At 44.1% G+C, this 27,357-nt stretch overlaps 2 protein-coding genes across 2 annotated transcripts; both read left to right on the top strand.

The window, feature by feature from the left end:
* The first annotated feature begins 2,292 nt into the window (after window positions 1-2,292).
* LOC310988014 (uncharacterized protein) lies at window positions 2,293-17,550 on the top strand. Its single transcript, XM_083974496.1, has 14 exons — window positions 2,293-2,409; window positions 5,918-6,011; window positions 6,112-6,199; window positions 6,926-7,331; window positions 7,823-7,916; window positions 8,088-8,175; window positions 9,311-9,617; window positions 9,727-9,820; window positions 10,873-10,960; window positions 12,060-12,381; window positions 14,119-14,212; window positions 14,970-15,057; window positions 15,151-15,603; window positions 17,008-17,550. The coding sequence occupies exons 1-14, from the start codon at window positions 2,355-2,357 to the stop codon at window positions 17,170-17,172; spliced, it is 2,436 nt and encodes an 811-aa protein (XP_083830622.1). The 5' UTR covers window positions 2,293-2,354; the 3' UTR covers window positions 17,173-17,550.
* A 1,752-nt stretch (window positions 17,551-19,302) lies between these two features.
* LOC310987970 (protein FAM3C) lies at window positions 19,303-26,497 on the top strand (the record flags this gene model as incomplete). Its single annotated transcript, XM_083974439.1, has 10 exons — window positions 19,303-19,319; window positions 19,598-19,642; window positions 20,733-20,816; window positions 20,928-20,999; window positions 21,429-21,537; window positions 23,353-23,411; window positions 23,493-23,543; window positions 24,453-24,537; window positions 24,629-24,755; window positions 26,408-26,497. Exons 2-10 carry the CDS (start codon window positions 19,609-19,611, stop codon window positions 26,495-26,497), a joined length of 711 nt encoding a protein of 236 aa, XP_083830565.1. The 5' UTR covers window positions 19,303-19,319; window positions 19,598-19,608.
* Window positions 26,498-27,357: the final 860 nt, after the last annotated feature.

Below are 27,357 nucleotides of genomic sequence, written 5' to 3'. Positions count from 1 at the left end.
TTATTTTGTGTGGTGCCATCTATGATTCTTGTCCTGTACTATTTTATACTTTTAAACAAACAAACCGAAAATGCAAACAGTAGGATATTGTTTGTTCCTTGTTCCTGTACTATTCTTCAGTGAAATTTTGATGCTCTTTGTAGTTCTTTTTTAAAATACATATATATTATATTAGATGGTGTATATTATGTCGTGTTGAGTGTGGGAATGTACAAAACATTGTGTGTATTTAAATGTCTCTCATCCGTCATGGGTAAACATTGAGGAGGGTTTTCTCCTGTTGATGTTAGTTTCCCTGTTTATTTATTGATTAATCAGAGTGACACCTGTCAGATTGATCAAAACAAGAAATAAGAGATGAAAAAGAACCATAACAAACAAAATAAAACAGTAATAATAAAAGATAGATAAATAAAATAATTAATTATATCAAATAAATACGAATAAAAGAAGCTATATAAGGTGTCAGTGAAATGTTTCCTCTTTCTTTTTAATTTTAGACATTTTTATTATATATATATATATATATATATAATAATAAATAATATAATAATAATAAACATATAATATTGTCTGTTTATTATATATATATATATATATATATATATATATATATATATATATATATATATATATATAATAAACAGATATATATATATATATATATATATATATAATAAACAGATATATATATATATATATATATATATATATATATATATATATATATATATATATATATATATAATAAACAGACAATATTATATGTATATTATTATTATTATTATTCTGTTTATTAGGCTATATGTATGTGTATATATACAGTATATATAATATATATATATATATATATATATATATATATATATATATATATATATATATATATATATATATATATATATATACATTTAATAAACAGACAATAAACAAACAAAAAAATACATATATACTGGGTATTGGTAATAGGTATTATTAAATCATATCAGTCTATCAATCTTGTTTGTAATAATTTATAATATTCCAAGGTTTTTATAGCTTTTCTGTCTTCAATATTTTATAGTGCTGCATATAACTGCACAACTGCATATAATATCTGATTTACATTTGCATTTATGTAATATTTTCCTTGTAAAATAAAAAGTTTTAACAAAATCAATTCCTTTCCTTTGATTTTTTTTCATTGTAAGTGAGAATTGTATCTTTTCTTTTTTTTTCTTTTTTAAAAAGTTTAATCTTGATGCCTGTCTTGTTTCCTCCTTCATGTTTTGTCCATATGTCGGATTGTTTACGTTTACGTCAAGCCCCGCCCCCCTCTGAGCTGCAGGTCACATGACGTCGGGCAGCCCGGGCGGAGAGATGGAGCGCTCCTCCTCCTCCTCCTCTGTCCTCTGAGCAGCAGCAGCAGCAGCAGCAGCAGCGGACTGAAGGAAACGGGATGTAGCTTCCTCAGCCTCGGTAACGGTAACTTAACGGTCGGTAACGGCTTCTTTTATTATTATGCTGCTGCTGCTGCTGTGCCGCCGCCGCTCGCGCTCCACACCGACGGAGCGATGACGTAATAAGGGACCGTTAACGGAGGGAAGAGGGAAGACGTTTGTTGTTGTTTTTTACACGTTAGCTGCTGCTGTTAGCTCCGTGCTGCTGCTGCTGGTAACTAACGGTTCACCGGGAGGAGGAACACACACACACCCCAGCACCGGAGGAGTATCGGGGCCACCGTGAAGCCTCTACCGACCACCGGCCACCGGCCACCGGCTACCGGCCACCGGTCGGTGGGCGGAGGGACAAAGCAGCAGCAGCGGCGGATGTAGACAGTGAACAGTCGGTCAGTTAGTTGGTTAGTTAGTTGGTTAGTTAGTTAGAACCAGGCCTGATCACATCACATCACAACCCCCCCCCCCCCAAGGATGATGGATTCATCCCTCCACCCGCTGCCCCAGTTCCCGGAGAACTCCTATAAGAGTAAGTAAAGTAACGAAGTAACGTTAAAGTAACGCTCTGTCTCACCTGTAGCTATACCTTACCTGTCCATGCTGTGACCTTTGACCCCCTCTGTGCGTAACTTAGGGTATAATGTGTAGGAATTCCCCCCCATCTAGCAGTGCGGTTGCATATTGCATTCACGTGAAATCGGGCAGACGTCAGACAGACAACAGACGCTGCATGTAACAGGATAAACAAGCGTCTATGTAAACAAGTGGTCTGCCAGCACGAGGCAAAACAATACAGGCGTGACAACATGTTGTCATGGTGATGTGGTATTGTTTACCTGATGTTAAAGTTAGTTAGTAGTTAGTTAGTTAGTACCAGGCCTGATCACATCACATCACAACCCCCCCCCCCCCCCAAGGATGATGGATTCATCCCTCCACCCGCTGCCCCAGTTCCCGGAGAACTCCTATAAGAGTAAGTAAAGTAATGAAGTAACGTTAAAGTAACGCTCTGTCTTACCTGTAGCTGCCTTACCTTACCTGTCCATGCTGTGACCTTTGACCCCCTCTGTGCGTAACTTAGGGTATAATGTGTAGGAATTCCCTTCTAGCAGTGCGGTTGCATATTGCATTCACGTGAAATCGGGCAGACGTCAGACAGACAACAGACTGATGCAGTTTTTTAAACCTTGGTGAGTTGGGATCTGATCACCCTAAGTTACACACAGAGGGGGTCAAAGGTCACAGCATGGACAGGTAAGGTAAGGTATAGCTACAGGTGAGAACAGAGCTGTAACAGGATATCTATGTAAACAAGTGGTCAGGCCAGCACGAGGCAAAACAATACAGGCGTGACAATATGTTGTCATGGTGATGTGGTATTGTTTACCTGATGTTAAAGTACAGCTCTGTCTCACCTGCTAGTTGGTTAGTTAGTTAGTACCAGGCCTGATCACAAATCACATAACAACCCCCCCCCCCCAAGGATGATGGAGAACTCCCTCCACCCGCTGCCTCAGTTCCCGGAGAACTCCTACAAGAGTAAGTAAAGTAACGAAGTAACGTTAAAGTAACGCTCTGTCTCACCTGTAGCTATACCTTACCTGTCCATGCTGTGACCTTTGACCCCAGTGTGTGTAACTTAGGGTCACCAGATCCCAACTCACCAAGGTTTAAAAAACTGCATCAGTCTGTTGTCTGTCTGACGTCTGCCCGATTTCACGTGAATGCAATATGCAACAGCACCGCTAGATGGGGGGGAATTCCTACACATTATACCTTTAAATTAAAAAAATATATGACATAATAAAATTTTTATGTTGTTATTGTAATGTTATGAGCTAAGAAGAATAGAAAGTTTATTTTTTTTGTTATTATGTCATATATATATTTTATTTAAAGGTATAATTTGTAGGAATTCCCCCCATCTAGCAGTGAGGTTGCATATTGCATTCACGTGAAACCTGGCAGACGTCAGCTAGACAACAGACGCTGCATGTAACAGGATATCTATGTAAACAAGTGGTCCGCCAGCACGAGGCAAAACAATACAGGCGTGACAATATGTTGTCATGGTGATGTGGTATTGTTTACCTGATGTTAAACCTTAAAGTACCATTCTGTCTTACCTGTAGCTGCCTTACCTTACCTGTCCATGCTGTGACCTTTGACCCCCTCTGTGTGTAACTTAGGGTGACCAGATCCCAACTCACCAAGGTTTAAAAAACTGCATCTGTCTGACGTCTGCCCGATTTCACGTGAATGCAATATGCAACAGCACCGCTAGATGGGGGGAATTCCTACACATTATACCTTTAAATAAAAAAAATATATGACATAATAAAATGTTTATGTAGTTATTGTAATGTTATGAGCTAAGAAGAATAGAAAGTTTATTTTTTTTGTTATTATGTCATATATATTTTTTATTTAAAGGTATAATGTGTAGGAATTCCTCCCCATCTAGCGGTGCTGTTGCATATTGCATTCACGTGAAATCGGGCAGACGTCAGCTAGACAACAGACGCTGCATGTAACAGGATAAACAAGCTAAACAAGTGGTCCGCCAGCACGAGGCAAAACAATACAGGCAATGTGACAATATGTTGTCATGGTGATGTGGTATTGTTTACCTGACGTTAAACGTTAAAGTACCGCTCTGTCTCACCTGTAGCTGTGCCTTACCTGTCCATGCTGTGACCTTTGACCCCTCTGTGTGTAACTCAGGGTGACCAGATCAGATCCCAACTCACCACATGTGAGATTTCAATGAATCAAGATAAAGTCAAGAAAAAGGTTTAAAAAATAAACTTTCTATTCTTCTTAGCTCGTAACATTACAATAACAACATAAAAATGTTATTATGTCATATATATTTTTTTATTTAAAGGTATAATGTGTAGGAAATGGAATTCCCCCCATCTAGCGGTGCGGTTGCATATCTGAACGTATTCTTGATGTTGCATTCACGTGAAATCGGGCAGACGTCAGGCAGACAACACAGGATAAACAAGCAACATGTTGTCATGGTGATGTGGTATTGTTTTAGTAAAATGACATCCGGTTGGTTTGCCGACGGCCGTCTGCCTGACTGCACCTGAATGCAACACCAGTGCCTCCGTCCTTCCTCACACTACACAGTGGTGACAGTTTTAACAGGCCGTTTCCGTGGTTACCTACGGTCACGATGCAACATGGCCGCCTCGGTTCGGTGCGTCGCCCACTTATGTATTTGTAACGACTTGTAACAACTCATTCTAAGGAACCAGAAAGCTTTCATTGGTATGCAGCTGTGATTCACCTTCAGTCAAATACGGATTTATGAAAGAAATGTTTGATTTTTGATCATAAAAAGACAAATAAGTTACACACTGGGGCTTTAAAGGGACATTGTGTAACTTCTCCTGTTATCTATTCATGAAAATGGATTATTTGGTTCAAACGGATAGACGAACGCGGTAACGCAGTGAGGAGGAATGGAGCGTTACACTGATGCTGCATTCACCTGCAGTCGGGCAGACGGCCGTCGCTAACAAAACCAGATGTCATTTTAGTCACAGAAGTCCAGAGAAAGACGGTAAAACAATACCACATCGCCATGACAACATATTGTCACGTGTATTGTTTTGCCTCGTGCTGACGGACCACTTGTTTACATAGAGGCTTGTTTATGCCGTTACGTGCAGCGGCTGTCGTCCGTCTGCCGTCTGCCCGATTTCACGTGAATGCAGCATGAAAAATACGACTGAGTTGCTTGAGATATACAACCACAACGCTAGAAGGGAGGAATTCCTACACAATGCACCTTTAAAGGGACAACGAGGAGTTTGTATTTGGTTATAAAACAGTCTCATATTAATGTGGATGAATCTACGTTACCACTTTTATCAACTGTAATTATTTGTAACTGAATAACATCAACACTTCGGTCTAAGAGCTGCTGCCTCTGGGTTGAGATGTAGGTTTGTAGAGAAAGACGAGAGCAGCACACTGCAAAAACTCTAAATCTTACTAAGAATATTTGTCTTATTTCTAGACAAAACAAATCTCATTCTACTTAAACTAAGACTCATCACATAAAAAGCAGCTTGTTTTTAGACACGTTTTACTTCTTTCAAGCAGATTTTCACTTGAAATAAGTAGAAAAATCTGATAGTGGAGCAAGTTTTTCTTTCTTATTACAAACATAAAAAACTTGCTTTCACTGGCAGATTTTTCTACTTATTTCAAGTGAAAATTAGTTTGAAACAAGTGAAAATGATCTAAAAACAAGTTAATTTTTAAGCGATGAGTCTTATTTTAAGTGGAAAGAGATTAGTTTTGACTAGAAATGAGACATTTTGACAAGAAATAAGACAAATATTCTTGGAAAGATTTTGAGTTTTTGCAGTGCACCTGCATGGGTACGATGATGATGAGGTCCTCCATCTTTGTTGTTGTGCTTGTGTTTTGACTGGGCTCCTCGTTTCTCTGTGTGTGTGCAGTGACGGAGGAGGACGTGAAGCGGCTGATCGAGTTCAGAGCGTCCAACGAGGCGCTGTTCACCGGGAAGAGGAACTCTGCCAAGATCGCCTGGAGGTAGGAACCAAACAACCAAACAAAAACACTGTCTCATGTTCCACCTGTGCTGTGAGGTTCTCCTTAGCTCACCTGCTCTGGTTCTCCTCTGGTTCTGCAGCACCATCCTGAAGGGTCTGGGTCTGGAGGGGAAGCTAACGGCGGATCAGATCGCCAAGAAGTGGGACAACCTGCGGACAAAGTACAAGGTGAGAGGCCACGCCCCCCAGGAAACCTGTCAGAAGCCGTTTTCCCACTAAAATTAACGGGTCGACGCAGGCAGAGCTTTGTTTTGGTACGTGATATGAGACGCAACCGGTTTGGACGATTGGAGCCGAGCCGATTGAAGGCGATTTTAACCCGCGTCGCTTGCCGAGCGTCGACGCGGCTCCGTGCGCCTTTCCCACTGCCACCAAAAGCCGATTGTTAGCGGGTTTAAACGGGTTTTTTGACCAGTGGGAAAGGGGTATGAGTAACAGGGGGTCTCGGTGTAGCAGTGCATGTCCATATAACGGTTGCAAACTGTCTTCGTAACAAAAAGACACACCAAAAAACATCCAAATACCTCCATGCTGCTTGTATGTAATGTCCGCCTTGTATTGAAGCCCAGAAATGCGAAATTGTCCTGAAAAAAATTAAAGCGGAAAAATTAAAGCGGAAGCTTCTCGAAGCTTGGAAGAGGAGCTTCGAGAAGCTTCCGCTACAAAACAAACTTAAAATATAGACTTATTACATTTTTTTCAGGACAATTTCTCATGTCGGGGCTTCAATACAAGAGGGACATTACATACGAGCAGCATGGAGGTATTTGGATGTTTTTTGGTGTGTCTTTTTGTTACGAAGACAGTTTGCAACCGTTATATGGACATGCACTGCTACGCCTGCTAACCCTAACCCTTGACGTTCTGTGTTCTATGTTCTGTGTTCTCCTCCAGGACCTGAAGCAGCCGTACCAGGGCCAGGAGAACCTGGGGGCGGTGGTGGAGTCGTGGCCGTGGTTCCACATCATGGACGAGGCGATGCAGGGCCGTCTCTACAACGGAAACCTGGTCCTGAGCCCCGAGCACGCCGCTGCCGTCACCGCCTCACACGCCACCGCCGGTCACCGCGGCAACGGCCATCCCAACCACAACCAGAACCACAACCAGAACCAGAATCACAACCAGAATCACAACCAGAACCAGCACCAGGAGAACACGGACATCCTGGAGTTCCTGATCAAGACGGAGATGGAGGACACGGTGGCGGTGGTGGAGGACGAGGGGGCGGTGCCCTCCGAGGCTCCGCCCACCGAGGGCGTTCCCATGGGATGGAGGAGGATGACCGAGTGCTCCTACAAGAGTAGGTGGAGCCCACAGCTTCTAAGACTACGTTTACACGTGCCCGGCTATATACTGTTTCGATCCCAAATATACGGCCAGTTTATCCAATGTGTTTAGAGGTTTGCGCCGATGTTTCTTGGAGAAGTGAAGCTCCTGTGGAGCAGCGACCGGGACATCACAGAGACAGCAGCCGGTCTGCAGAGCTGCTCGGCCGGCCAACCTCCGTCGTCATCCCGGGGACAAAACTATCGCTAATTAACTTACCCGCAGGTTTTAAAAAAGCAATTAAAAAGCATCGTTTTCAGGGGCGTTTTCTCAGTTTGCGTGTAAACGGAGGGTGCAAACGATGGTTAATGTCTCCGTTTTTAAAAATAACCGGGTACGTATAAACGGGGCCTAACAGGATGACAGGGGAGAAACAGTTGTTTGTCAGTTTATGATGGGAAGTTCTTGTTGTAGTTAACTCCTCTTCTTCTTCCTCCTCCTCCTCCTCCTCCTCCTCCTCCTCAGTGACTGAACCAGAAACAGAGCGGATGATCAAACTCAGAGCAGCTAATGAAGCTCTCTTCACCGGCAGGAAACACTCAGCTAAACCTGCCTGGAGGTGAGTTTCACACACACACACACACACACACACACACACACACACACACACACACACACACACACACACACACACACACCTGGCTGAGTTCACCTGAGCTCTGAGGCCACGCCCCCTCCCGTCAGAGGCCACGCCCCCTCCTGTCAGTGTAACTACCTGTGTGTGTTTCAGGGCCATCCTGTATGAGCTCGGTCTGCAGGGCAAACTGACCACGGACCAGCTGGCCAAGAAGTGGGACAACTTGAAGAGGAGGTACAAGGTGGGTAACGCACCTGTAGCACACCTGGAACAGAACCAACACACCTGTAAAACAACTAACACATCTGTAACACACTTGTAGCCAGGGTTCAAACTTAACTTTTTTGCTCACTGGCCAACTGGCTAGTGAGCTTTAAAAATCTACTGGCCAGAAAGATTATTTACTGGCCAAAAATTATGTATAGCTGTTTTGTATATTTTTCAATGTGTTGAACTGTTTTAAATACACTCATCAGTAAGGGATAATGTATAGTTCGGAGGTTGTTATGGAGAAATAAACCCCGACAGGTTGTATGGAACTGTATGGATCTTTTTTTTTTGCCGTTAAATACATGGATTATAATTGATAAAGGATATTGGTTAAATACACACGTGCGCCGCGAGCGTTGTAATCGGTCACAAATCATTGCTATACGGCATGTTGTGAGCTTGAAGATCTGCACGTCACAGCTGGGGCGGGAGGAACAGTAACAACAACGAGGTAGTCAGCCGGCTTCCTTTACTCGCCAAAGCATCAAAGTTAGTCCCACTTGGTGTTCTTGGTGTTCCCAGATGTTCTTGATGTTCCCAGATGTTCTGGATGTTTCAAGTTTCTTTATTAGGATTAACCCCTTGAGGTGTATCACCTCCCAAGTAAAAATAAGAAAGAAGGATAAGGAAAAGAGAATAGAAACACATAACAAATACAACATACATACAGCAATCACACACAAACACTGGGAAGAGTAATCCAGACATTACAAACATTGCAGCCTAAGCATACAAGAAATAGTGAGCTATTACAAGCAGTTAACTTGAATGCATAATCATATTATGGGGTATAGTAGCTAGCTGTACATAGCATCAAGGACTCAGAAATGGGCAGTAGGTAGGTCCAACTCATGGGGAGATGGTGAAATAAAATGGGACCTGAACAACCCATGAACAGTCAAGTGTTTCAGGTCATACATGAACATTCAACCTTAAAGTGAGATGACAATGCACGCTTGAACAAACTAAGAGTAGGGAGGGATCTGATGTTGGCAGGTAAATTATTCCAATCAGCCAATCGGGAGCTTTGATTCCAGATGTTCCCAGATGTTCTAGATGTGTTGGAGCTGAACCTCTGACTGGTTTTGTTCCCGTTTCTCCTGCAGGAGCTGAAGTTTCCGGCGCGCGGCGTGGAGACCAACCCGAGCTCGTGGCCGTGGTTCTACCGGATGAACGACGCCATGGAGGGACGCTTCGCCGCCGCCGCTCCGATCCTCACGCCCATCGTGGAGGACGAGGACGAGGACTGCGAGTCGCTGTCGCCCACGCCCAAGAAGCGAGCGCGGCGCAGCCGGGGCGGGATGACGGAGTTCCTGACGGAGTCGGAGATGGACCTGCTGGTCGACCACGAGGACAAGAACGGATCGACGACGCTGGGCGAGCTGCACCGCATGACGGAGTTCACATACAAACGTGAGCAGCTCATATCTGAGGATTAATAATAAATAACTAATCAATAACGAAGCTAAACCCCTAAATAAGAAGAGAGGAGCTCTTTCTGATTGTCTGTGTTGATCGACAGTGACAGAAGACGACACGAGGCGACTCATCGAGCTACGAGCTGCTAACGAGTCTCTGTTCACCGGGAGGAGGAACACGGCCAAACCGGCCTGGAGGTAAAAACAACTACTGACCTCAACTACTCATATATATACAGTAAATATAAGGCGACCTGATGAGTAACATGGCGCTGCTGCCCAATCACATGGTGTCGCCACACGGCCGCCATCTTGGCTCAGTCGCTCCCTCAGAGCTTTAAGCCTCTGGTTCATGTTCTACTATAACAACCAGGACTGGATCAGTTTTTGTCCGATTTTCAAACGGTTTGGTTTGTTATAAACGTCATATATACAGTTCTGATACTGATACTTAAAATCACCAATCATTTTTAATCAGGTACTTTTCTGTTAGGGGTGGGAATCTTTTACTATCTCACGATTTGATTCGATTCTGAGTTTTGGGGCTACGATTCGATTCAAAATCGATTTTCGATTCAAAACGATTTGATTCCTAATGATTTCTGCTTCAGTCTGTCGGTGTGAAAGGATCCTCATGATCTACTCCAGTCTGCTTTACAAGACAGAATGACTGAAGTGTCTTTCTCACATTTATTGAGTTTTAAACATTTATCCATGCTTAGATGGAATTGTTGAAACTGTTGCATAAAAGCAATATCACAAGTAAAGTGCCTCTTTATTTTAAAAAAATAGTGCAGTTAAACAGCTGCCTTTTAAATTCTAAGGAGATGGAGGCCGACAGCCAGCAGATTTGTTTCATTTTATTATTTTTTTTAATCGATTTTGGGACATTTTATATCGATTCTGAATCATAATAAATGAGAACTGCGATTCTTATGTGAATCGATTTTTTGGCACACCCCTATTTTCTATGAAAGTAACATTATGTAAGTAATATCTATATACGGACAACATTTCCCAGAGTTCTGAGTAGTTTTTAGTGCAGATGACTGGATCACCAGAGTCAGAGGGAGGGGACTGAGCCAAGATGGCCGCCTGTGAGTTACAGTTACAGTAGTTTTTAGTGCAGATGACTGGATCACCAGAGTCAGAGGGAGCGGAGTGAGCCAAGATGGCCGCCTCTGAGTTACAGTTACAGTTGGTGTTAGTGTGGACGTTCTCTGTGACGTGACCTTTGACCTTGTGCTCAGAGGTATTGTGAAGGAGATGGGTCTGACTGGGAAGATCACACCTGACCAGGTCGCCAAGAAGTGGGACAACCTCAAGACCAAGTTCAAGGTGAGTCTGATTATGGGATGTTTGTGTTGGTTTCTGTTTCTTCAATGTCTTTTAAACATCCAGACCTGATCTGAGCCACCACAAATTAATAAAAAAACAAATCTACAGTACATTAGTCAAATACATTGTGAATATTTTTTAATGTTTCAAATTCGAACTTCAAAATTCAAAATACAAATTTCAATTTTCATTTGATTATCCAGTAGTTGAAACTGGGCCCCTCCTCTCGGGCTCAACTGTGTAGCCTCCTGCTCCAGACAGCAGCAGTTGTCATGACAACAAAGGAAAGGAAATACAGTCTGAGTGAAGCTCTGGAGCCGTGGACCGATAGCCGACCGTCACCAACACCGGGAGGAGCCCCCATGTTATGCCGTTGTGGTGAGCTGGGAAGACGGTGTTAGCAGCGGATGCTAACCGCTACCGCTAGCCGAAGTTAGCATCGAGCTAGCTCACTACAACGGTCCTCATACTTGTTACCAGTGTCGGTGACGGTGGGGAATCGGTCCGCGGCTCCAGCGCTTCACTCAGACTGTATTTATTTTTTCTTTTCTGTCCTGACTGCTGCTGCTGAGAGAGAGAGAGACGTGCTAGCTGCTAGCACTTGTTAGCATCAGAGACAGCTAGTGCAGCTAGCAGCCCTGAGCCTCCTACTCTGCTGCACGGAGCTTCACCTGAGCTCCGTCATTGGCTGGAGAGAAAACACCGACTCTCTCTCCATAGATATCTATGCTCTCTAGCTCCACCCAGAAACGTCCACATGCACAACAAAACCTGAACAAAACAGAGCAAAAGACCAGAATACAGGCAGGGGGAGGGGGCGTTGCAGACACAGCCCCCACCACACAGGACTAGAAGCCCATAGGTGATGATTAAGACGGATTTCATTTGTACAAGTCTAATGTTTATTTTTGGGCACAAAACTCCAGACCCAACTTTTAAAGATTTGATCCAAACCTTTTGAACAACTAGTTTCTGCAGCATCTCTGCTAATTGATTAGTTGATCAGGAGATTCATGTGACATGTTTCTGATGATCAATAATGGTTGAGAGCAGTCCGACGGTCCCAGTCCTCTGACATCACAGCCCCCCCCCCCTTTAGGACCTGAAGTTCCCCCCCCGGGGCATGGAGAACCAGACCAACCCGGCCTCGTGGCCCTGGTTCCAGCTGATGACCGACGCTCTGGAGGGCCGCCTGGCGGGGAAGGCCCCCCGCGTGACGCCGGTGTGGAGCAACGAGGAGGACGCGGTGTTCGGCTCGTCGCCGCCGGCGGCCGACAGGGACGGTCTGCTGGCGGAGCGGGGCAGCGTGTCGGAGCTGGAGAGCATGGTGGGAGGGGACAGCGCAGAGGCCGACGGCAACATCACCTACATCGACGCCAGCGGGGAGGAGTGCTCCACGCCGACGGACCTGTCCTACAAGAGTAAGAGACAGAGGCTGCTCTTTCTTTGCTGTTTGTTGTTGTAGTTGTTGTTAATTCATGTGGCCATTTCATATGAACTCTTTCTTAGTTAATATTCTGCTGTGTAACTTGTTCTAACTAGAAAAGAGAGGGCCACGGGGGGCTACTACCTGGGTTATCATCTCTGTCAACATGGGAATCAAACAAGTTGTGAGCTGCACATTCACCACGCTATGAGATAATAACACAACGTTACCACACAGAGTTGTTTTAGAGGGAAATTCATGCAAAACCGCTGATGCGCGTTGCCTTCAGGGACAGTTTTTCATCATCAGTCTCTGTATTTCCCTCTAAAACAACTCTGTGTGGTAACGTTGTGTTATTATCTCATAGCGTGGTGAATGTGCAGCTCACAACTTGTCCACCAGAGCGTTGTGGAGTTGTTGGATTGTGTATTTGATGAGCCTCCGTAGCGTAGCTCTGAGCAGCTCACGGCTCTGCTCCGCCGTTCTAAAAATAGCTTGCACCGACAATTAAAGGTAACGAACCTACTGCTATGACTATAGGGATTATGGCAATGGGCCAATTTGCCAAAATGTTGAACTATCCCTTTAAGGTCAAGACAGAGCTGATCAGACAGACACATTAGCATCTTTCTAGATGGTGATAGAGGCCCCCCAGGCTGAGGCAGACAGAAACGTTGAGAAAAAGCTTGATTTTCTGCCTCTGCACTGGTCTCACATTTGGGCTTATTCTGACAAAACAGTAGCTCCTATCAGAAAAAGAAGCAGACCGTGGTCGTCGTAAGGACTTCCTGAACGATTTGGTGTGTCACGTGTTGCGCAGCATTCTAAGGTTGGACAACTCTGGCATGAAACCCTATGAAACAAGATAGGTAGACAGCAATTTATTCGGCAAAAACTACTTTATAATTTTTCAATATGGTTAAAATGTGCCTGGGGTTCCTGCAATAGCAACTCACAATATCTGGAACGTATTCCCGGAGTCATTTTTATCCCATTCCCTAAACCTAAGACATCAATAAACATACCTAAGCCTATGTACTGTAGGCTATATAACATATTCTGTTATGTATTTAGTTGAGCTTAATAATAGGGTTTGGGGGTGGTCCACTAGGGGGAGCTCTAGGCATAGGTCAGGGGTTAATTGCATAGTTTGTTTGTTGTTGTTGTGCAGTCCTCATGAGAAGTGAGCCTGTTTTTCCCTGGCTGTACTGAAGTGCTAAGCTCATTCCTTCTCCAGTCCACTCTCTGGTCGTGTTCATAGACAGAGAAGATCTAATACATCTAGCAAACGTAACATTGCCGCTGCTAATGTCTTTTGAACTTTGTGAAGTTTTACGAGGAGAAACGGGAGATCGGCGGAGATTAAGCGTTAGCTTGTAGCTAACGTTAGCTAGCGTCGTTAGCTACTAGTTAGTGAGTGACCAAAACAATGATTTCCCCCCATTTTACAGAAAAGTTAGGTAATGTCCGTTCAATCGCTATTGAGCCGCGTCTGTCCTCTATCATGGACACCATTTTTCTGATCTATAAGTTAATTCAAATTTTCCTTACAAGCAATTTAAATCTGCCTAATTTTCAATGGTTTCCAATGGGAGTTAACCCTTCCGTGACCATTGTTTGTCCAACCTGGCAACAGTAACCGTGGGGGGCGGGGCCTTGACAAAGGGTCAATTAGGCTTGACTTGTGTGTTTGAGCCCTAACACTTGTCCCTCTGTGTCTCTGTTGCCATAGTGACGGACCAGGACACCAGGAGGATGATTAAACTTCGTGCCGCTAACGAGTCTCTGTTCACCGGGAGGAGAAACGCAGCCAAAGCCGCCTGGAAGTAAGAACCATTAGAACCAACATAAACACATTCAGAACCACCAGACCCGTTCTCCTCAGTGTGACGGCGTGTTCCCACCAAACGCGATGACGCGTGGTCACGCGTCGAGATTACATGTAAAGTCAATGCAAACACACGATTAGACGCGTCATCGCGCTGGGCGATGAGATGGAAGCGATAGCGCGAAAAATCGCTTCCATGCTGTTTCATCGCTTGAACTTTTGCGACGAATTCGCATGAAGACGCACCGCGACAGCCTATCAGCGTTGAGATGCTGACTACTGGTGTTCCCTTGTCAGTTTAGTCAAAGACGGTTTATAAATAGAGTATCTTTAGTTTAGTTTAGTTTATTATTCAGATCCCCATTAGCTGCAGCAAAGCCACAGCTATTCAGTGTTGCTTTTCCGGTGCTGTTACAAACATTTCTGAAAGCCCGTTATCACTGCTGTTTTCAACCCAAAGCACTCAACAGGCGGTCAGTCAGTCACACAGTCACGGAGCTGTCTCCGCTGCGGCCAGAGACCCGCACCGCTGTTCCTGTCCCATCTACGGGACCAGTGCAGCGACGGTGGTTATCTCAGCCCTGGTCGACGAGAGAATTAAATGGTGGAAGAAATGTTGTTGTTTGGGCGGACTCGTCGTGCGACGCGAATATGCAAAAAACGCCTCGTTTTAGCATCTTAGCGCGACACGATTTCATTTGATTACATCGCGTTTGGTGGGAACACGGCATGACCCTCTCCCCCCCCCCCCCCAGGGCCATCCTGAAGGAGCTGGGGCTGCAGGGCCGAGTCTCCACCTATCAGATGGCCAAGAAGTGGGACAACCTGAAGAGGAGGTACAAGGTCAGTGCTAAGCCCCGCCCCCTCCGCCTCAGCCCTCAGCTCATTGGTCCAGATGAATGTTACTGATCCCCCCCCCCCCCCTCCCCCCTCCAGGACCTGAAGTACCCCCCCGTGGGGATGGAGTCGGTGGCGGACGGCGCCTCCTCGTGGCCGTGGTTCCACCTGATGAACGATGCGATGGAGGGTCGCCTGGCAACCAGCGCCCCCCTCCTCACCCCCGTCTCCCAGGACGACGACCACCACCACTCTGACTCCGCCCCCCCCAGACACAGGCCCCGCCCTCCCCTGGCCCCTCCCCCCTCCTCCTCCTCCGCCCCCGTCGTCGTCGTCGACTACGGACAGGAAGTGGCGTTCTGCGACGGCGGCGTGGCGGAGCAGAGCCAGCGCGGCGCCGTGGCGACGGGGGGGGAGGGGGCGTGTGAGGGGGCGGGGCTAGTGGAGCGGGAGTGGGAGCTGGTGGAGCGGGAGAGGACGGCGCTGGAGCGGGAAAGAGAGATGGTGGAACGCGACCGGGCGGCGGTGGAGCGGGAACGGGCCGCGGTGCAGGTACGAAACAAGCAATCCTTCATGAAAAAAATAAAATACATTTTGGGAAAAATATTATAATCTTTCATAATTTTTTTTGCAGTTTAAAATTCAAAATAAGTCAAAAAGGGAGTTTTTTATTCAATCTGACATTACCCAAAAAGTCAAATTTATTTTTAGAATATTGAATTGCGAATTGGCGTAACAATTGGGGGCTCGTCCGGGATCTGAACAACCATGAGGTGAAGTAAAGGTTTGTAGCTGTGGTAGTCTTCTTTTCAAGATGGTTTGTGATTTTATTGCCTGCCTGTGTTTACTTGAGAGCTCCCTGTAAGGTAGTCGTCGGGCAGAGAGAGACTCTTGCCACTTTGTTATTTTGCCTTTCTTATTTTTGGTGGTGAAACCTGGGTGTGGGTACATTTTCTGTGTGGCAGTGGACCTTGCCTTGGTCCGTTGTTCACTTGCAGAGTTCAACGTTTAAATAAGCCTCCCGGGAAGCCACTGAAGACTCGATAGTTAACCATATCACAAGGTGCCTCTCCACAACGTCACTCTTCTACAGGCTTGCCTGCCTCCCATCATGGCTTTTGTTTGTGTTAGCTTGTGTTTATCTTGTTTGTACCTTTATGTTGTGGATTAAATCCTCTTTTAGTTAAGTTAGCGTCTTTGTGTTTGGTTTGGGGTCATTGGTTGGGCCCATTGTTATGCCCCTCTGGCCAACAAAGTTCTGGGGCGTAACAGTGGTACATGATTGAAACCAGCATTTAAAGGGTTAAAGGGACAACAAGGAGTTTTGTTAAAGCCGTGAAATTCTTTGACCGGGTCAAGACAGACTCATGTTTTCATTCATCAAGAATTAAAGTCAGAGGTTGGAAGACGATCACATACCGTCGTAGTTCCCACCATAAACGGGGATTCTGCGGCGTTATTCTCATGACTCGCCACGAAACCGAAAGTAAAGAAACGCTGGTCGGCTCGCCCAGCATTTCCACCACCACTAATAATAACAAAATAACCATAGAGACAAAACCATAGATTTATCTAAAATGGACCATTAACAAGTGGTAACGGAGATTCATCCACATTAATATGAGACTTTTTTATAACCAAATAGAAACTCCTCGTTGTCCCTTTAATTTTATTTGCAAATCATTCACCTCTCCTCTACTTCCTCCTTCTCTTCTCCTCTCTCCTCCTCCTCCTCCTCCTCCTCTTCCTCTCTCCTCCTCCTCCTCTTCCTCTCTCCTCCTCCTCCTCCTCCTCTCTCCTCCTCCTTCTCTTCTCCTCCTCCTCTCCTCCTCTCTCCTCCTCCTCCTCCTGTCCTCCTCTCTCCTCCTCTCCTCCTCTCCTCCTCCTCCTCCTCCTCTCTTCTCCTCCTCCTCTCCTCCTCCTCCTCCTCCTCCTCCTCCTCCTCCTCCTCCTCAGGCGGAGCGGCTGTGGTTGGAGCGGGAGCGCGCGGCGGTGGAGCGCGACCGGTCTCTGCTGGAGCAGGAGAGGGCGGGGCTTAGCCGCGAGCGCGAGGTGCTGGAGCAGCGGGCGCTGATGCTCAACGCCGTGGGACACTCGGGTCACCTCAACGCCCTCATGTAGAGACCGCCATAGAGACCGTCGCCATGGAGACCCGTCGGACGGTGGCCCCGCCCACAGAGGGACGACCTCGCCCGGTGACAGGTGCACGAGCGGCGAGGGGGGGCGGAGCTTCCTTCCTGTCTGTGATCGATCATCTAACTAACGAACGAACGCTGATCGCAGCTAGCGCGAGTAACGCAGTGACGGTTGTCACGGTTACGTTGCGTCTCTATGGGAACAGATGAAGATGGAAGTCCGAAGCGGGAAAGACGTTTCGGAAAAAACAAACACATCATCTGAGACAGGAAGTGGGCGTGGCCTCTCGTGATGCGTTGTTGTTCTTATTCTGGTCACTGCCCGATTTGCATCGCTGCCCAGATTTGTGACAGTTACGTACGGCAACTCAGCATTCCCCATAGACCCCCATGTTAAAATCGCCGACTTTACATCCTCAGTAAACATGTTAAAAGCCTGGTGTCAGAACGTTTTTTTGTCTCAATCGATAGTTTCTACCCCCGCACACACTCTGAGGGGGGTGAATTTTTTTTTAACTCTACCGTTTTACTGTTATTAGGTTAAAACTCTGGCCAATTAGGGCGCGGAAACGTTGAGTGACAGGTCCGAGCAGCTCCGTGGACTCCGTGGTTCTCGGCCGGCCAATCCAACATGGCGCTGTTCAGGCCGCCATGTTGGAGTCACAAAAACGACTCCCCAAAACCAATGGGGGACGTCACGGACGCTCAGAAAACAGGAACAGAGGCAGAGACGTGTTTACTCTCGTCTTTTCTCGCCGGCCTCATCACCATGACAACCACAAACAATCACAACTACCACAACACTCACTGAATAAACGAGTCTGCTGCGGCTTTAAGCAGACTTCCGCTTGTACGCAGATCCCTAATGAAGTTTGTCCAAGTGGAGTTGCCGTAGACAGCGGTCCAAGATGGCGGCCGGTCTGTGCATGCGCAGACCAGTATTGTCACAAATCGGGTAGTGACAGTTCTTCTGCTGTTACACATGTTGTTGAACTTCCTGTTCGGAGCCCGAGGGGGCGTGGCCTCCTGGGGGCGTGGCCTAGCGCGGGGGCGTGGCCTCTTCGTCCAGACTGAACCAATCACATCCTGTCTCCGGCTGTGGCTCCGCCCCCTCCGTCCGTCCTGACTCTTCTTCTTCACTGCTGTAAAAGGTGTCACAGGACCGAGTGAGCGAGTGAGTGATGTCATCGCTGACGTCACCGTCGCTCGGCAACAGCAGCAGCAGAATAAAACTCATCGGATGATCGTCGACGTGTTTTTCTTTTTCTTTTTCTGTTTTAAACTTTAATATTTATTGATGGATTCATGTTCATTAATAAAGTTTTTAATGATCAGTTTTAACTTTATGGGAATAATTTAACACACACACACACACACACTCTTCCTCCCTTTCTCCTCCTCCTCTCCTCTCTTCTTCCTCTTCTTCCTCCTTCTCCTCTTCTTCTTCCTCCTCTTCATCCGCCTCTTCTTCCTCTTCCTCCTCTCCTCCTTTTCTTCCTCCTCTTCTACCTCCTCTTCTTCCTCCTCCTCTTCTACCTCCTCCTCTCCTCCTCTTCTTCCTCCTCTCCTCCTCTTCTCCCTCCTCACCTCCTCTTCTTCCACCTCCTTCTCTTCTTCCTCCTCCTCTTCTTCCTCCTCTCCTCCTCTTCCTCCCTCTCCTCTTCTTCCTCCTCTTCTTCCTCCTCCTCTCCTCTTCCACCTCTCCTCCTTTTATTCCTCCTTCTTCTCTTCTTCTTCCTCCTCTCCTCTTCTTCCTCTTTCTCCTCCTCTTCTTCCTCCTCTTCCTCTTTCTCCTCCTCTTCCTCCTCCTCCTCCTCCTCCTCTCTGACCTGAGCTGTTTTTTTCTTTTCTTTTCTTTTCTTTCTTATCTTTCTTTTCCTTTCCTCCTCTGCTCCTTCATCCATCCTTCACCTGCAGTCAGACGCTCACCTGTGGACTCTGACCCTGTGGCTGCCTGCAGCTGATTGGCCGTCGCCCGTCGCCATGGAGACCAGGCTGAAGGAGGCGGAGCAGGATCCACAGGTGTGTTTGTCCGGGAGGAGGAGTGGCCCGGCCGGTGTGTGTGTCTGTGTCTGTGTGTGTGTGTGTGTGTGTCTTCAGACGGAGAGGTTCGGTGTGTGTGCACCTGCTCAGGTAAGACGCTCTGTGTGTGTGTGTGTGTGTGTGTGTGTGTCCTGTAAAAACATGAACCGTTGTGTTTACTCAGGAAGTTGTTGTTACTGTGCTTTTATTGTGTTATATACCAGGATGTAACGATTAAAAAAATAAAAAAATTGAGAAAAGAACAAACGAAAATGAATTTTTATTAATTAATTCATATTATTACGTGAGATTTGACCAATAATGAGGATGAATGAATAAAGTGCTGAGTCATGAAACGGCTCATTAAAGACATTGTGTGTCTTTAACAGAGGAAACGACGATGACTCGACGACTGCTGCAGTTCTTCAGACACAGTAAGTGTGTGTGTGTGTGTCTGTGGTTGTGTGTTTTATGACTGTGTGTTTACACTTCCTGCTAGATAATCAACACACACACCTTCACCTAGAACCTGTTCCTTCACCTGTGACTCCGCCCACAACCCGTCACAAACCAGTCAAGTCGTAAAAAGTGAAAGTTAAATATCAACTTAGAGCAGCTACAGGTCACAGTGGCTGCTTTCAGTTCCTTCAGTTTGTTAAAGGGATAGTTCAACATGTTGTCAAATTGGCCCATCATCATAATCCCTATAGTCACAGCAGTAGGTTCGTTACCTTTAATTGTCGGTGCAAGCTGTTTTTAGAACGGCGGAGCAGAGCCGTGAGCTGCTCAGAGCTACGCTACGGAGGCTCATTATGGGATTTCTTGGTTTCCCTCATCCCTCAACACAGACCATCATCACTGTAAGGACTTCCTGAAAAATCTGGTACGATTTGGTGTTTCTACAGTAAATATTTTGCTGAAATGTGCGAGTTTAAAACATCGGTCCGTTCTGCTTCTCTCAGAAAATCTTTGTATTGGAGTCAATGAGGAGCAGAGACAGACGTGTCCGCACTTAGAGGCTGATAATTCAAATTCTGTAAGTCGCTCTGATATTTTGAGCAGATGATGAGTGACAGAACAAGTTTGTCTACAAATTAGGAAAAAATCATGTGTGTAGAGTGTAAATTGTGGCCGGGCCGAGTGTGGAAAGAGAAAAGTTTCAGACGATTTCAAACGACTTCTCCCACTCGAACATTCCGTCCAATACACACCCATTATAATCTCATAATTTCTCCAAAAATGATCATGGTCATTGATCAGGGATTGATCAAAAACTATATGACCTATCAAAACGTGGAGTAATACGACAATACACAAGACTTGTGTCTACTGTTTAAAGTTTAAATGGAGTCTCTAGGTCTAAAACAACTCTGTGTGGTAACGTTGTGTTATTATCTCATAGCGTGGTGAATGTGCAGCTCACAACTTGTCCACCAGAGCATTGTGGAGTTGTTGGATTGTGTATTTGATGAGTTTGAGTGTGTGTGTGTGTGTGTGTGACGCTGTGTGTGTGTGTCTCCTCAGAGCTCTTCTGGAATCTGCTGCTTCTGGTGCCGCTGGTTATCGTTGTAGCCCTGGTCGTCCGTGGCAACGGCGTCTCCTTCATCGGTGAGAACCTGTTATGGATTCATTGATCAGCTGATCGGTGTGTGTGTGTGTGTGTGTGTGTGTGTGTGTGTGTGTGTGTGTGTGTGTACTGACTGTCCTGTGATGTTGCAGCCGAGTGGCGTCGAGGTGTTCCTGATGGCCAAGGACAGAGTCAGGTCTCCATGGAAACCTCCAAAAAGTCAGGTGAGTGACGGATCAGTGATGATCTTACTCCTCTTTCCTTATGAGCTTATTCATTATTTTTGTTTTGTATTATTCATTTATGTACGTTTTTTTATTTTATTTTTTTTTTCCTTATTTCCTTATATTTTACTGTTTAATCTCTTACTTTTCTACTTATTTTTCATTATTGTTCAATTATTTTCTTATGTTATTGTTTTTAAACCGTAACAAATGTGATCTTTGAATATGTAGGAGAGGTTTTCATATCAGCCCTCCTGGGTTTCATACCCCCCCTTTGCACATCCCAGTCATGTTGATTGTTCATGTTGTTGTTTTATCGATATTGTTTGTGCTAAATAAATAAAAAAAAATAAAAAAAGGAGCCTTCATCATCATCATCATCATCATTATTATCCTCTTCTTCGCCCTCCTCCTCCTCCTCCTCCGCAGCGGATCCATGTCTCAGTCAGAAACCCTGTGCAGACGATCACTTCAGCTTCTACATCCACAGCGGAGCAGCCAACGTGGTGGCCGCCAAGATCTGCATCAACAACCAGATGTAGGTGTCTCCTCCTCTTCCTCCTCCTCCTCCTCCTCCTCCTCCTCCTCCTCCTCCTCCTCTTCCTCTTCCTCCTCCTCTTCCTCCTCCTCTTCCTCCCCAGGTGTTTCCTTGATCAGTAGAATTAACTTATTAAAGGATAATTGCTTTTTTTTAAACAATCTGGACCTTATTTCTAGCATAAAATATGATCATTTACTCACCCACACTGCAAAAACTCAAAATCTTTCCAAGAATATTTGTCTTCTTTCTTGTCAAAATGTCTCATTTCTAGTCAAAACTAATCTCTTTCCACTTAAAATAAGACTCATCACCTAAAAATGAACTTGTTTTTAGATCATTTTCACTTGCTTCAAACACATTTTCACTTGAAATAAGTAGAAAAATCTGCCAGTGAAAGCAAGTTGTTTTGTTTTTGTAATAAGAAAGAAAAACTTTCTCCACCATCAGATTTTTCAATTTATTTCAAGTGAAAATCTGCTTGAAAAAAGTAAAAAGTGTCTTAAAAACAGGGCTAATTTTTATGTGACGAGTCTTATTTTGAGTATAATTTGATTTGTTTTGACTGGAAATGATATTTTGATCAGAAATAAGACAAATATTCTTGGAAAGATTTTGAGTTTTTGGAGTGCAGATAACTGTGGTGTCATTACAAGCCGCGTATATCCGTATAATGGAGTCTACAGGGCAGCAGAATGCAGCCTCTAAATAACACATTATCTGCAGAGAAACTCCTTCATTTCACCAATATTTAGTTGTGATAGGCTAGTGCTATTCCCCTCTGAGTCCGGGGTTAGCTGTTATCAACATCCGGGGTCTGTAGGTTGACCTACTGACCTCTGACCTGGATGATGCAACTCTTACCAAGAATATTTGTCTTATTTCTAGTCAAAACAGATCTCATTCTACTTAAAAGCAGCTTGTTTTTAGACACTTTTTACTTCTTTCAAGCAGATTTTTACTTGAAATAAGTAGAAAAATCTGATAGTGGAGCAAGTTTTTCTTTCTTATTACAAACACAAAAAAATTTCACTGGCAGATCTTTCTACTTATTTCAAGTGAATATTTGTTTGAAACAAGTGAAAATGATCTAAAAACAAGTTCATTTTTGGGGAATGAGTCTTATTTTGACTAGAAATGAGACATTTTGACAAGAAAAAGGACAAATATTCTTGGAAAGATTTTGATTTTTTGCAGTGTCTCATCTCTGAGCGCCGCGCGGCTCATTCTGATAATAATCATTCTGCTTCGGCATTCGGGTCCATTTTTATCTCAACTAGCCGGCTTAGCTGTTATCTACTGACCTCTGACCTGGATGATGTCATCTCACTAAAGCTCCGGCTAGTTGAGATAAAAATGGACCTGAATGCCGAAGCAGAATGATTATTATCAGAATGAGCCGCGCGGCGCTCAGAGATGACATCATCCAGGTCAGAGGTCAGTAGGTCAACCTACAGACCCCGGATGTTGATAACAGCTAACCCCGGACTCAGAGGGGAATAGCACTAGCCTATCAGAACTAAATCTTGGTGAAATGAAGGAGTTTCTCTGCAGATAATGTGTTATTTAGAGGCTGCATTCTGCTGCCCTGTAGACTCCATTATACGGATATACGCGCCTCTCGGCTGGAGCTCATTTCATCACAACCACTTGGAATGACACCAAAGTTATCTGGGGGAGGAAATGATCGGATTTTATGATATAAATAAGGTCCAGATTGTAAAAAAAAACGGTAATTACCCTTTAACCTGGTGATGTAACACGCCTGTCTGTCTCTGACGTGTGCGACGTGTTAAACCTTCCCCCCCCCCCCAGGGCTCTGGGATCAGCGAAAAGCAACGCTGGCGTGGGGATAAACATGGTCGTCGTCAACGGTCAGTGTTGATCACTCTTATTATTGATTATATCCCTTTAACGAGGACGTTGCTGCTGATTGGTCGCTGTGTTTGTGTCAGGTAAGACAGGAGAAGTCCAGAAGACCGGACACTTCGACATGTACGCCGGAGGTGAGTGACATCACAGACCGGTCAGCTGGTCAGAGCCGATTTTTTATTTTTTAAATTTTATTTAGCCTTTATTTAACCAGGCAGAATCAATTAAGAACAAGTTCTTATTTACAATGATGTCCTGACAAGAGGCATAAGCTTCTTGAGGGGGGGGGGGGGGGGGGGGGGGGCTGGGGGCTGTGAGGGAGAAAAGATTAAAGGTTAAAAGACAATAGCAAATATGCACAACTATACAAACATTCAGCAGAAAACAAGACATAAAAGTAAAAGGATATTCAGCATAAAAAGACAATATTTTTTACAAGCATAAAGAGTAAATAGCCAAGGTTTTTACAAACATTACAGGATTCTTTAGAGAGCCTAAAAGTAAGGAACAGGGTTATCAGTAAGGATTATTTACAAACGTAGAAACACTAAAAGACAGAGTTAGTTTCAGTAATTAGTACCAACAGTGTGTCACAGAAAGTGGCCTCGGCCGACGGCGGCAGGTACGGGCATTCAACAAGCAGAAAACTGAGGAAAAGGGTTAAATAGTTAAATAGTTAAATAGCAGGGAAGCAGCTGCAAGAATCTGTAAAAAGGTGTGAGATGGCGTCTTTGAAGGCCGGGATGGAGATGAAGTTATCCAGTTTAAGGTGTTTTTGTAAAGCATTCTGGAAAGATGCAAGGCCGGATGTAGCAGAATGATAGAGTGTGTCCAGTTTAGCAAGAGTGCCTTTACAAGCAGTGCGATAGATGGTGTCACCGAAATCAAGTGTGGGGAGAATTGTCAATTTAATGAGAGTCTGTTTAGCAGAGGAAGTGAAGGCAAGACGATTTTTATAAAGGAAACCGAGTTTAGCCCGGACCTTAGCCTGTAGTTGAGAAATGTGGTGATGATGGTGGTGATGAAGCAGCTGTGTGTTCCAGATGTGAAGCCTCTGGTTGAGATGCTGAAGAGCGTGGAGAAAGGCTCCATCGTGCTCATGGCGTCGCACGACGAACCCACCACAAAGTAAATGACTCAGAGCAGCTCAGATCAATGATCAATGATCAATGATGAGGTGACGATGATGATCAATAAGTTGTTGGTGTCTGACTGACAGGTTGAACGAGGAGGCCAGGAAGCTGATCGCTGAGCTGGGCAGCACCGACATCGCCACGCTGGGCTTCAGGGACAACTGGGTGTTCGTCGGAGGAAAAGGAGTCGAGGGCAAGAGCAGCTTGGAGAAGGTGACGACCACAGATACACAATCATCAATATGATCAATATGATCAATACACTGCACAAACTCAACATCTTTCCAAGAATATTTGTCTTATTTCTTGTCAAAATGTCTCATTTCTAGTCAAAACTAATCTCTTTCCACTTAAAATAAGACTCATCACCTAAAGATCAACTTGTTTTTAGATCATTTTCACTTGTTTCAAACTAATTTTCACTTGAAATAAGTAGAAAAATCTGCCAGTGAAAGGAAGTTTTTTGTGTTTGTAATAAGAAAGAAAAACTTGCTCCACTTTCTACTTATTTCAAGTGAAAATCTGCTTGAAAGAAGTAAAAAGTGTCTAAAAACAAGCTACTTTTAATATGATGAGTCTTATTCTAAGTAGAATGAGATTAGTTTTGACTAGAAATAAGACAAATATTCTTGGTAAAATTTAGAGTTTTTGCAGATTATCATGATCATTAAACAACTTATTTATCCCAAATAGGGAAATTCAGTTTGCATTCTCCATTCAGACAGCTCAATAAACACACATCAACCAAACATCAGAGTGAGGGCAGCGATAATATCCAGTCTCCTATCGACCACAGTGCCATGAATCACACAATGATAAAAGAAGGGAACAATAATAAATACATTTTCACATTAAGGATGGATTAAAATGTCTGATCGAGTCTAACTGCTGCTGTCAGCAACATTTAGCAGCTTGATAGCTGAAGGAATAAAAGAACTGGCCTATCTATTGGCTGTCCCAAAAGCATTAAAGGAAACGGTAACACTTTATAAGTAGCCTACACACTATTAGGCAAATACTGAATTCATCATTTACAGTATAACACATGAATACTCATTAGTGTGTAGTTTATAAACACAGTTAAAATGTTGTACTCATCATTGATAAGCACAAACTGTAACTACATACTAATGAGTATTCATGCGTTATAAATGAAGAATTCAGTATTTATTAATGCTTAACTAATGCTTAACTTTTATTATAAAGTGTGTTACCAAGGAAACTCCCGGCTAAAGAGACGGTCAGGATGGTCACATGACCTGTCTGGCTTTCTGGACGACTCGTTGTTTCCAGAGGGAGTTCAGGTCTGAGTTGAACTCTGATGATCTTGGAGCAGACATCAACAAAGCTGCTGAGATGATTCTTCTCCTTTACTGACAAACCTAGTCAAACCAACTAATAACAGAAAAAGTCAAAAGAATTTCGAATGATAGAAGCTACACAAAATGTTCTAGAAACATTAAAAGAATTCAGCTTAGGCAACAGATTTGACCCTTTTTAACAATCGACTCTGTGTTTATATTGTATAAACTTAAGTTTAGAGTCAAACTTGGTTCCTAGGTAACGATCTCAACATCATCTCCATTAGGGCGATTCCTCCTGAACTCAGTCACTAACTCCTTAGTCACATTTAGATCCAGGAAGTTGTCGTCACACCAGTTCACTAATGAAGGAAGTGCACCGTCGTGGTCTGAAGGAGTGATGTCGTCTGTCGTCTTCACAGAGCTGCAGTCGTCTGTGTTCATGATAAATAACAAAGGAGAGAGGAGACGTTGCAAAGAACAACATGTGAATCATTTACATCTGTTCATATCTGTGTGTGTGTCTGTGTGTGTGTGTGTGTGTGTGTGTGTGTTTGTCTTCAGACCCTGAAGAACGACAAGGCTAAGAATAAATATGAAGGCTGGCCGGAGATCATTGAACTGCAGGGATGCATCCCCAAGTTCCTGGAGTGAGCTGAGACACTGAACGCTGCGACGCCTGGAGGGAACGAGACCACATCTACACAAAATAAAAACATGTGAGACACCTGGTGCATAGTGTTGTCATGGCACCACATACAGGTGGTCACATGAAACAGGGAATCAGGATGGTGCATAAACATTAATTACACACACACACACCTGCTGGTTTATTCTTCAACATTTTGCTGTAAATGTGGATTTACATGTAAGTTTCAGAGCCTAACGTTTATTTATGCGGTCGCCAGGGTTACTAATGTTTGATCTGTATATTGATGTAAGTTTCTTTTTACGGCATAATTGTATATTTTATAGTTTTATATAATAGATTTATTTGTTGTATGAAGTTCTGCCTTCATTCTTAAGTTTTAACAGTAGGCTAATTATTTCTACATTAAAAACCTGAGTTCTTTAGATTAATATTTGGTACAAGCTAAAACAAAATAAATAAATAAATGAATGAATGGACCTGACCAGACAAAAAAAAAATTCTACATAACATAAGTGCAACTGTTGATATTATGAAGGCAGGAAATAACCCAGAGGTAAATACAGACTGTGTGAGTCTGACTGTAAAGTATTTTTCCTGTTTCCTTTGCTGTATTAAAGTATTTTCCTTCTCTGTATGAAATAAATACTGTATGTCCAGAAATATGAAGTCTTTTATTACTTAATTTCTCATTTCTTATGGACTGTTTGTTATTCTGGAGAACAATCATTTAAATCATTTGATTGATAAAATAATTCAGAGCTTTTAAACCGTCGGTAAAACGTGAATGTGAATATAAAACAAAATAAATATTTAATGTTTTATCTTACGTTAATATCGAGCATCAAATTATTGTTTTTTTTAA

This window comes from Trachurus trachurus (assembly GCF_905171665.1).
Source record: "Trachurus trachurus genome assembly, chromosome: 6".
Classification (NCBI taxonomy): domain Eukaryota; kingdom Metazoa; phylum Chordata; class Actinopteri; order Carangiformes; family Carangidae; genus Trachurus; species Trachurus trachurus.
The sequence above is the reverse complement of the archived record's forward strand: the minus strand, read 5'-3'. Positions and strand labels throughout refer to the sequence as shown.